At 37.8% G+C, this 12,243-nt stretch overlaps 1 protein-coding gene across 3 annotated transcripts; it reads right to left on the reverse strand.

Annotated features, from left to right (window-relative positions):
• Positions 1-311: 311 nt before the first annotated feature.
• Positions 312-6,844, reverse strand: LOC102458217 (uncharacterized). 3 transcript variants are annotated; one of them, XM_025187742.2, is made up of 3 exons: positions 6,714-6,732; positions 5,397-5,438; positions 312-1,345 (listed from the first exon to the last, which is right to left on the reverse strand). In XM_025187742.2, the coding sequence occupies exon 3, from the start codon at positions 1,229-1,231 to the stop codon at positions 569-571; it is 663 nt and encodes a 220-aa protein (XP_025043527.1). In that variant the 5' UTR covers positions 1,232-1,345; positions 5,397-5,438; positions 6,714-6,732; the 3' UTR covers positions 312-568. The 3 variants fall into 3 exon arrangements, with proteins under 3 accessions (XP_025043527.1, XP_025043528.1, XP_025043526.1); XM_025187743.2 differs by lacking the exon at positions 5,397-5,438 and having other exon boundaries at positions 6,714-6,844; XM_025187741.2 differs by lacking the exons at positions 5,397-5,438; positions 6,714-6,732 and adding an exon at positions 2,227-2,389.
• Positions 6,845-12,243: the final 5,399 nt, after the last annotated feature.

Genomic DNA, 12,243 nt, shown 5'->3' on the forward strand with positions numbered 1-12,243 from the left:
TCTTTTTAATGCACAAACTCTGTGCTTGCGAGTGGGGAAGCATTTCCTCTCAGCAGCACCCAAGGGTGTGTGTGAATTTCCCAGGTTACTGGGTGGGGGTTTGAGCCAATTCTGTGTGGGATGGATGAAAAGGAACCCCTAGATATTGAACCCAGTCCTGACTGCAGCTGGCACTGCCTAGCAGAGGGGCTACACAAGTATCAACAGAATATAAACCCACTAACAGCACATTCACCTCAATACTCAAATAGTATTCTTCCAATTGTAAATAAAATTGAACTAATTTATAAATAAAACAGCAGTCTCATGCATCACATTCCACACCTCCAGCAGGACTTTATTAGTTTCTGGGATCAAGAATGCAGAAACCTAATTTCTTTCAGCATGTGTGTACTTTCTAGGTCTTAGTACAGAGCCCAACTTACTTATCTACAAACAGTTATCTCCCTTTGTTCATGATGTTCTTCTAGTAGGCAAACTGGACCATTATCTGGTTGCAGTTTTAAGTCACCATCCTGCATACAGTTCTTATTTCTCCTGCTGGAGATACTTCTATTCCCAGATGTACTTATTCCTCCCCATGAAGTACCTTCTTCAGTTCTTGGAGGGCTTTCTTCTCCTCATTGAGGGCTTCCTTTTCCTTTTGAAGGGCCTTATTTGCCTCAAGGAGAGCCTTGTTCTCTTCATGAAGGGCATTTTTTTCCCCTTGGAGGGCTTTTCTTTCATTCTGAAGAGCCTCTTCTTCTTCCTCAAGAACTAGGGCTATATCATCCTTCCCATGAGCCTTAATCAGCTCTTGAAAGGCCTTGTTCTCCTCCCACAAGGCCAAAATTTCCTCCTGAAGTGCTTTTTCCTCCATTTTGAAGGCTATATCCTGTTCCTGGAGAGCCTTGATTTCTTCCCAAAGAGCTTTGTTCTGTTTTCGAAGGGCCTTTTCTTGCTTCTCAAGAACCTTTTGCTCTTCAAAGGAACCCATTTTCCTCTCCTGGAGGATCTTGTTTTCCTCTGAAAGAGCTGTGTTCTCTTCTTGAAGTTCTTGATTCTCTTTGTGGAGGACCTTATTCTCCACACGGAAAGCCTTGTTCTCTTCCCGGAGGACTTGATTCTCTTCTCGAAGAAATTGATTCTCCTTTCTGAGATCTTGATTATGCTGCACTTTGTTCGAGGAAGGGGGAAGTGGATGGAAAGAGCTGCCGTTGTTTAACCACTTGCCATCCTTGAAGTCAAGCATTTTGTCACTTTGCTGCACCCTCTGAGGGTGGTGTGGGGGAGGCTGTATTCTGAGATTTGTTTGGCCTGTTATATCATCAGATTGAAAATGGAAGTGAAGTCTCTTTAAGCACCTCTGAAGCAGAAGGCCATGGAACACAGAATTAAACATATACCATTTAGTTATGAGTTCAAAGTACAGTAATGGTAAACATTATTTTTATACCTAGCAAACATAGTAAATCTTTCAGTAAATCTATATGGGTAAAATTATTTTAGAAACCTAAATTAGTAAATTATCCATTTATTTGGAGTAAGGTAACTGCCGCTGCTTGTATAATTTTGATTTATTAATACAGATTTTGCTATCAGTGACACCAGTATAAATCCAGATTAATGCAACGGAAGTGACTGATTTACACTTATCAAGCTGTAAGAAGAATCTGGTCCTCCTGTTAATTGCTAAAATTTACAGAAACTGATTTTATATTAAATTAATATTTTTTCATTTTATGTTCATCTATCAGTTTTTGAATGACACATACATTTTGTTCATTAGAATAACACTTATACAATATTTAATTTAATAAACTTCATGTCCTGTTGCTTAAATACTTCTGCATTATGCATTTTAAATACAGTTGTTTGCAATTCAGTAATAAATGGCGTTATCTTTAAGCAAAGGCAAAACAGAATGTTAAATATAATTAAATATATTCTAATTCAATATATGGTGCCTGAATCCAAACTCACTTTAGTTTTAAAATGGTAAAAGATAAGTTGGGGATACTTTCAGTTTACTCTGGCACATGTAAATTACAGACCACAGAATCATAGACTAGTAACATAGAATTAGAAGGTATGATAATGTGCTCCCATATTTGGTATGGAAATATATTTTAAATATGAATACACATAACTTGAGTATGCTTTACGCAAAACAGGGCAAGTTACCTATTATTCAAGAGCTTTTAGCCTCCTGAATATGGATATTATATTTGTATGGATGTATCTTACCTGCATGTGAAGTTAGAAATATAAAGTGCAAACCTGTTTATTAATCTAGGTCTTGTAATAAAAGTCATTAGTGGTACTTAAGGGACGTAATGGCCTGGTGCTCTAGACCTGAAGAGAGTTCTTCCCCAGGAAATTCTGTTTAAGGGATGGGAAGCAAACAATGACTGTCTTCATGTAGCTCCACAGACTCTGAAAGGATATATGAAAGCACCGGGAAACAAATAAATCTAACATTAAGGGTGGAGATGAGTTATTTGACCCAGGGCAGGAAAAAAATCAGTTCTGGCCTGAAGAACTTTACCTGAAATAAGGACTAGTGTGATAAATTATGATTTGAAACAATTTTTCTTAGTAATTCAGGCTTAGCTGGTGGGGTTTTTTAACTTAATAACTTACTTTGATCTGTCTGTCATAATTTGCAACCACTTTAATCCTACCTTTTTTACTTAATACAATCACTTTTGTTTATTATCAAATGCAGTGTAAATAATTGTTACCTAGCCGGGGGAAGGAGGTCGGAGGGGGAAGGGAGAATGAACAACTGGCTAACTCTCTTTTTTATGAGCAAACAATTTATGAGCTTTCTCTGTGTTAAACTTTTATACAGAGTAAGATGGATTTATTTGGGTTGTTGGTCTCATTAGGGCTGTTCTCCTGTATGCTGTCAAGTCCCTGTAAATGATCCCTCCCAAAATTGAGCTATTATCAGTGTCTGCATTACCCAAATGCTGTGCCTTTTCTGGGGGAGACCAGAGCTTCTGGCTTAGTGGAACAGGATGGTAAGGTGCCACATATGGCAGGTAGGTGGGCTCAGCAGTATGATCAGCCCATCAAGTGACAGTCTTGTGGGGGTCTCTGTGATCCAACCCATCAGAAAATGGAACTCTAGAAGTCATTTAGTCCAGTCCCCTGAACTCACTGCTGGACAAAGTATTATCTAGACCAAGTGTTCCCAACCTGGGAAAACTCATACCCCTAGGGGGTATGAGAAGCTTGTCAAGGGGGTACGGGGAATATTTGGTAAATAGCTAGATTATCCTAACTGAAATATTCCAAATGTTGGGGTATGTCTACACTACCACCCTAGTTTGAACTAGGGTGGTAATGTAGGCATACCGCACTTACAAATGAAGTCCGGGATTTGAATTTCCCGGGCTTCATTTGCATAAGCCGGCCGGCGCCATTTTTAAATGCCGGCTTGTTCGAACCCCGTGCCGCGCGCCTACACGCGGCATGGGCTAGATAGTTCGAACTAGCAAGCCATTCCGAACTATCTGTACGCCTCGTGAAACAAATTGTTTTCTTTGTTTGCAAATTGATTTCTTCATTATTTTCTCCATTAATGTTCCAGATTGAAGTAACACTGCCTGGTATGTAATTCCCAGGTGTTCTCATTTCCCTTTTTTATGGATAGGCACTAAATTTGCCCTCTTTTAGTCTTCTGGAATCTTTTACATAGCTAATAGCTAATACCTCAGATATTTTCTCAATTAGTTCCTTAACTATTCTAGGATTCGATTAATCAGGCTGTGGTGGCTGTAAGACATCTTTTTCGTCTAAGCACATTTTCACACATTCTTTTCCTCTTTTATCTTCTGATCCTACCTCATTTTCACTGGCATTCACTATTTTGGATGTCTAATAGCCACCACCCTTTCTGGTGAAAACCAAAACAGTCATTAAGCGCCTCTGCCATTTCCACATAGCATTCTATTATTACTCCTCCACCCTGCCCTGCCCCATCTTTGGTCTTTCCCTTGCTTCCAATATATTTGTAGAATGTTTTCTTGTTACCCGTTAGGTCTCCAGCTAGTATGAACTTGTTTTGTGCTCTGGTTTCTCTTATTTTATTCCTACATACTTATGTTATTTGTTTAAATTAACCCTTTGTAATATGACCTAGTTTCCACTTTTTGTAGGACTCTTTTTTATATTTAGACCATTCAAGATCTCCTGCTTAGGCTAGGATGGTCTCTTGCCATACTGCCTATCTTTTCTGTGCAGTGGGATAGTTTCCCTTATGCCTCTAATATTTTCATTTTGAAAAATTCCCAACTCTCTTGAAATCTTTTCACTTAGACTTGCTTCCCATAGATTTCTACCAACTAGCTCTCTGAGTTTGCCAGTCTGCCTTCTTGAAAGGCCATGTTTTAAACATCAGTGATAAAATATTGTGTTGCTAATAATAAGAGTGCCTAATTTGCAGCAGCGCTTGTCAGAGCTGAATCCCAGCACCTGTAGGCTTGGTCGTTCATAGGCCTCCTGCATCAATTACAAATGTAAAAAAAATAGCTTGAGCCCCAGCCCCTAATTCCTTGAGCTTTGGCACTTCATTACAAATTAAGCACTGACAAATAACTTCTGATAATAGCAATGGCAACAATAAGATGGGTTATTTAAACATAAAGAATAATCATGTGAACTCATTTAGACATTCAGACTAATTTGAGTTTTATCCATCTAAAGAATCCCAAATTTTAATAAACTTGTTTTGTTTCTGAATTTCTAGTGATTGCCAGGTCAATTAGCCATGGAAACTTAAGAGAACCAAAGGAAATATATATCTAATCTCTGCTAGAGATTGGTTTGTGATGTTTGGATTGGAATCCAAATGTCCCCACTATTCAAGGCTATTCTGAGAGATTTGTTTCAGGACCTCTAATCTTGATCATGTGTCAGGTAGGATTAAAAATTGTAGTTTCGAAGAGACAAACAGTAGGGCCTTTTCCATCCGGATCCCAGAACCATGTCATGTTCTCCCTATGTGCATATTACTGTATCACTGTGGCACAGTTTCAAGTGAGATTCAAGATTGTTTCCATACTAGATGTACTTTTTTGAAAGAATTGCATATGTTTGTTTCATCTATGTCTGCTAATATATGTTTAATGAACTTCCTGTAACTTTTCCCTGGTTACTATCAGGCCATATTGGTTTTTTCTTGATATTACTGTGTTTAGGTATTATATCATGTTGACCATTTTGGATATGGAACACCTAACAAATATATAACGACTAATCATTTCCAATTATTATTATTTGATTTGTAAAGGTACCTCTAAAACCAAAAATAACAGATTCTTAGCTGGTAAATTAAATCAATGGGTCCATACCAGCTGAATAGCTGGCCCAAAATTTTTAACAAAGTTTAGAGAGCAAACATTACCTACCAAAGTGCTGGTCTTGATTCAATGGCCATCTGGTGTCAAGCACTGAAGCAGTCATGATGGGTTATCAGTAATGATGTCATTTAATAAAGGATAACTTCAGTGACACAATAATAAGAGACACTGGTAATCACTGACATTGGTGGTCTTCAGAGGGGACATGAAAATTGCTATGGCCCAGGAATTTGAAAGAGGGAGCTACATAGCTTGTATTCCTGAGCAATTGCTGGTGTTATTTTTTTTTAAATATAGCTATAGATCCCAAGTGTTTGGGCTGGTTAACTGTGAGTCTGCAGAGCCAAAATATAGAGTGATATGACAACAGTTCTTGCCAAGACCCTGAAAACGTGATTTTTCTTTATATTCATGTTTAAATCTGGAATAATTACATTGATACCTACGGAGTTATTCCAGATTTATACTAGTGTAACAAAATATTTTAGCTATATATACCTTTATACTTTAATTATTAGACTAGTATTAATATTTTCTGATTTACAGATATGGATAAAATAAAGCAAATACCTTTGTCGAGCAAAGGATTGAAAAATAAAAGCTGAGGTTGTAGTTTACTGTTCATTGCCTACACTACAACCTGCTAGCTTTTCCTGATCATCACGTGCACTCTCAGCAATTCATGATAGTCAGTCTTATCCTATTTGCATATTGCTATGAACTTCAATTGCCTTAATGGAGCTTTATTAGTTTCATTCTAGTATTAGCTGAGAGCAGAATCCTGCAATGCCTGCAAATTTTTGGTGTCAAATGAATATTATGCAGAAGAAAACAGCTCCTAATATCTACCATCTGACTGAAGCAATCAGTATTTTTACACTCATGATACATTTGCTGAGAATCTGTCCACAGTTATATAGATATATATCCCCAGCAACTGCATCATGACTGAAAAAATACAAGTATCTGTGTATATCTATATCTACATCTAGCTGAATAGAGGGATAGTATGAAACTTTCAAGACCAATGAGTTTAAAATAAGATCTGAGGTTTTGGTTTCAATCAGTAACAAATCATCTCCTTGTACTGTCGCTAAGCTTAATTTTTCATATTACTAGGTGGAGGACTGAAATATGCCACATAAAGTGACAAATAATCTCTGGAAATTCAGATACACAATGCTCACTGAAGTTTTCCAGGATGATCAGCCCTTTGAGTCCCTGAATCCCCTGTCTGATCATGTAAAGGAAACAAGTAGATAGAGCCGAAAGGCAATGTATAATCTCAAAATATCAAAGAATCTTAACTTTATGGGTCAGTTTTCTCCTCCAACCTTTTCCCTTAGCTTTCTTTCTCTAACTCACCAGGCATAATTTAATCTTCCATTGTGATCTGAAAAATAATTCAGAATATTGGCAGCCCAACTAATTTGCTTCTTCTTTCAATTGCTGTTGGCTTCTTTATTAAAGATGCAGCTCCCACAGCAAAGCTATATTCTAAAGGTATAACAATGAACAGTTCTAAATATTCTATTTCAGAATGTATTGCTTAAAGAAATATTTGTCTATTTTGAAATGCAGGCTACCTCCTTCTATAACCCCAGGGCTTATACAGCAGGAAGAGGCTGGCTTCTTCCATGTAGGACAAAAGAAAAAGCGCTCCACAATCTTTATTTTTCCAGGGGACAATGAGAGAAGAATTAGTAAGGGTCTTTTGCTGGTATAAAGTGGTCTAGCACTACTGAATTCCATACCACTTTCTAGAGAGCATTATGTTCCTAAGCCCCATCAAAGAAGTATGGAGATGGCTAAACTAATCTTCAGAAAGAAAAAAATTGGGAGTTAGATTTGATATAATTCATAAGATAAATTTACAGCTGAAATCAGTCAGAAGTTCCCCTTAAACACTGATTGTGTGATGTGGGTCACTCCAATGTTCACTCTCAAGCACGTTAGAATTGGGGGTGAGACAAAAGATATCTGAAGAAGAAAAGAACTAAAGCCCCAAACCTGAAAACATGCTGAGGTGTTTTTCCCACCACAGGGATGTTAAATTTTATTATATTATGGTCACTATTTCCAAGCGGTCCAGATATATTTTACCTCTTGATTTGTAAGTGGAGCACAGGATTTCAATTATCTTGTGCTCCACTTAGGACTAAATCAAGAATAGCCTTTCCTCTTGTGGGTTCCAGATCCAGCTGCTCCAAAAAGCAGTGATTTAAGGTATCAAGAAATGTTATCTCTGCAGCCCATCCTGAGGTGACATGTACCCAGTCAATATGGGGATAATTGAAATCCCCATTATCGAGTTTTTTAAATTTGATAGTCTCTCTAATCTTCCTTAGCATTTCATAGTCACTATCATTGTCCTGATCAGGTGGCTGATAATATATCCTTACTGCTGTATTCTTATTAGTGGAGCATGCAATTACTATCTATAGAGATTCTATGGAACATTTTGGCTCATTTAAGATTTTTACTTCATCTGATTCTACATTTTCTTTCACGCATAGTGCCACTCCCCCATCAGCAGGACATGTTCTGTCCTTCTGATATATTTTATACTCTGGTATGACTTTTACAAAATTGAGGCTTTAGGATTATAGTTCTTATTGCCAGTTGTGTGGAATGTTATGCCTGGGTCTGATTCACTGAGATCTAGGAATCTGGTGGGGCATATATGTAAAGTTAATTTTATTGTGAACAAATTGTTATAATAAGTAATTCTAGGCTCCTAATATAACTTACATATTTGGAAAAGAAGGATAGAAAATAGTTAATTTGGTCAGTAAAGGGGAGCTAAGCATGCTTACAATAATGTACCATATTACTAAAGAGTGTTTTGCTAAGTTTGGAATTGTACAAGTTCCAGAACTTCTTTATGCACATTGACTGATTTTTAGGTAAATCCGAGTTCAGCCTTAAACCTAAAATCCTCACTAGCATATTTGGCCCATCTGGTGTTTTTACTATTTTCATGATTTTCTGCTGATGTGGCCTGTTTTCAGTTCAGTCAAACACACCATATTTTCTTCCGAGCGGTTAAGAAATTTATGTTATTGCTTCCAAGAGACTAAAAACCTGGACTAAGACAGATCTTTTGCTCTACCTGCCATAGATTAGCTGGGTACCACAGAGAGCAAAAGTTGATGGTTCTGTACATCTGTGCATTCAATGTTTAGTGGCACTCAGCCACAAGTCTTTTTTCTGCATGACCAACTGACTAATTACCGTACTTGGCCTTTTACAGTCTCTTCAATTAATGCAAAGCACAATTGCACATAGGAGCAGAGTCACCCATACAGAACGGAATCTGGGCCAAAATTAGGCTCTGAGTCCCAAAAGCACCTGTTACAAATACAAAGAGTCCAGATGGTCTGGTCTTTGTGGGGGAAGTGTCAAGAATTGACTTATCTGTCTTTCTTACTTTGAGTTTAAGGTCATAAACATGATAGATTTGAATCAGAAAGCCAAACAAATCCAGATTAAAAAAACCAACAGCTAGGATTCATGGGGGAAACCCCCAATTTGTTTTTCTAAACCTTTGTAGTCCAGGGGAGCTCACTGTTATCATTTTGTAAGCGTGCAAAAGGGATCAGTCTATGATTATAAGGGAGGTTTTAGTAAAATTAGATGGATTTATTTAAATACAGTTGTAAATCATAAAAATATGAACCATTTAGTGATTGCAAAATCACCATTTTATAAATTAAAACTTAAGGCTCGAAGAAATGCTTTCATTCTGGTTTTCTTAGAAACACTAGAAAATACAAAAACAATACTATGCTTTCAATCTGCTTTTTACGATTATCATTTATTTGAAGTTATAACAGAGGTATTGTTGAATGTTGATTTCCTATTCAGCAAAGCAGTGCTGTGTGTTATTTTGTTTTCTGTAAAAAAAAAAAAACAGAAAAAATACATATAGCAAGAAAATAGTGTATTCATATTAAATATCATTTTCAATAATATCACTTCATATTAATTGAGGCTGTGCATTTCTTATTATCTACATATCAGTTGGAGGAAAATATACAGGACCTAATGATGTGGAGCAAGCCCACAAAAGCCATTGTGACACCTCCTACATCAGACAATAGCAGTAACACAGGCTGATTTGCATTCTGGGAGTATGGACATAATCCCCATACAATGGAAGGCTTTAACTGATAGGGGAGAAGCATGGAAACAAGAAAACAATTGATTCCAGAGTAGAAAGAATGAGAATACATTGACAGGAGCAAGGGTCATAGTTTCAAAATAGGGGGATTATATGGGTCTTTACCCCAAAACCTATATCTGTTTTGTGTCTCTCTAGAATATAAGCTGTTTCAGAGACCAGAGTTTGTCTCTCTGTGTTCAGTGTCTAGCACTATGCAGCTCTCATCCTGCTTAGTGCCTTTGGGTCCTAACATAATGCAAATAAATAGGATTCATGCCTCAGCTACACAGTGTCTGTAGATGTATGTCAACGTAACATTTGCTACTGTAAAATACTTGACTGTTAAGAACATTTTTGAAGTATTATGAACATTCACTTAGTTACTGAGTTATTTCTAACATCCCTAATTATAACACATACTGTATGATTTATCCAGCATTGCTTAGGTCCTTAAATCACATACATTTTGTTTTTCTTCATTTAAATCATATTTCTGGGATGGGCTGGGATTGGAGATGAGAGGATTAGTATGAGGGCTGCCCCAGGGAGAGAGGACAACCCTAGCTCTCTTACTGCAGCAGTTTGGAGCCAGGGGAGAAGCACCTGTCCCCTGAATAGCCTGGGGAAGGAGTATATTTTCCCCAGCTGAAGGACAGACAGCCACACAGGCAAATAGACAAACAAACAGACAAACTGTTTGAAATACATAGGAGATAGCTGTTCCTTTTCTCCACCCGTGCTCTTTGCTATCCCAATTGCATTCCAGTCCTCTTGCTGCCCCCCTCTGTTCATTCTGCAGTATAGCTATCCCCTTAACATAAAAACATAAGAATGGCCATACTGGGTCAGACCTAAGATCCATATAGCCCCTTATCCTGTCTCCCCAAATTGCCAATGCCAGGTGCCCAAGGGGGAATGAAAAGAACAGGTAATCCGAGCTTCTAACAAACAGAAGCTAGGGACACCATTCCTACCCATTCTGGCTAATAGCCATGGATATACCTATCTCACCACAGGGATGTTTAATTTAATTATATGGTGGTCACTATTTCCAAGTGATTCAGCTATAGTTATCTCTTGGACCAGGTTCGATGTTCCACTTGGGACTAAATAATATTTTTTTTCTGTTTTATGAGAAATAATCAAATTCTACACATATCCTATTGTCGTGGCACAGCCAATTATCTTGCTTTAAGTATTAATAAACAGAAGCTACATATCAAATTAGGTGGTCCTATCTCTTACCATTTAGTAGGTGTTCTTGAACAAATGGACTCATAGTGAATGCTTCATATTGTTTGTGATGGGGGTCAGCCAGAATGAATAAATGTTTGAAATTGTTTAAGTTACAGGCAGTCCCCGGGTTACGTACAAGATAGGGACTGTAGGTTTGTTCTTAAGTTGAATCTGTATGTAAGTCGGAACTGGCGTCCAGATTCAGAACTCAGCAGTTTTGTCGACGCTGGTATACCTCATTTTAAGAGGCATAACACCTTCTGTCGACAGAACTCTGTCGACAGAAGGTGTTATTGCCTGTAACATTGCGTCCAGACTACGGAGTTCTGTCGACAAAGCAGCTTGCTTTGTCGATAGAACTCAATGTGTCTGGACGCTCTTTGTCGATGGAAGTTTTGTCGACAGTATCTGTCGACAAAACTTCCGTCGACAAAACGCGGTAGTCTAGACATACCCTAACATTGTAGTGTAGACATACCCTTAGTGAGGTAATCCCTACCTTGTCTGTAGGACCAAGGTGGTAAGCATGCATGGAGTATACCTTATTCCATGCAAAATGGCTTGGTTGGTGGGGAGGAGACAATGGTGGCCTTCCTTCAAATTTTTATCCTAGTGTTTAGGGTATTCCCATGATATGTGGGAGATCCTAGTTCAGATCTATGGAAGGGGTCACATAATATTCAATTATGGGTCTTTTTCAGTATCTCCCTTTCAGCTGAATAATAAGGGGCCTGGTAAAAGACTTGGAAAGACTCTAGAATGCAATAGTGAGAGTGCTCATCTGGAAAGTGAGGAACTTCTGTTCAACTTCCTTCTCCTCAAAGTGGGGAGAAGGGAGTTGAATTGGTGCCTTCCACATTCCATGCCAGTTCCCTAGCCTCTGAGCTAAAGATTCTAAGTGCTGTCTTTCTATTCTTGTATTCCATTGAATATTCCAGGGTAAGAATAAAGGGTGATTTGAAACTGAGAGTGGAACTCAGCTATCCTTGAATACTTTCTCAGCTGAACTACTGGAAGTGTTCTCTTACTATATCTTGCCACAGGAGCATTAGTAATAGAATGGGGCCCCTTGTTCAAAGAGACTCTTGAAATACTGCTTTGTTGAAAATACATATAGCACTCCCAGGAATAAATCATGAGATTATTACACTTAAAGCAGATGGAAGCTCCTTGAATTGGTTCCTACTCTGCCAAATCAACATAACCTGTCATGAATATTTTCCTCTACATTGGCAAAAGTCAATGGGACCAGCATAAGGACAAGTGTATATGCAGATTTCTGCATACTTTGTGAATAAATCTCCAGATAATATTTAGTCTTTAGATCTGCTGCATACAGATTTGGCTGTATAACTGTACAATAAGTCTTTAACCTTCTTGACTGAGGAATTTTCATAAAAGATAGTTTATCATTTTTTTAAAGTGAGGTTTCACATTTTGATAAGATCAAGAAGCTCTTTTAGTGATCTTTCTAGGCAGCATTTTAATGAAACA

This window comes from Pelodiscus sinensis, chromosome 1, assembly GCF_049634645.1.
Source record: "Pelodiscus sinensis isolate JC-2024 chromosome 1, ASM4963464v1, whole genome shotgun sequence".
NCBI classification, from domain to species: Eukaryota; Metazoa; Chordata; order Testudines; family Trionychidae; genus Pelodiscus; species Pelodiscus sinensis.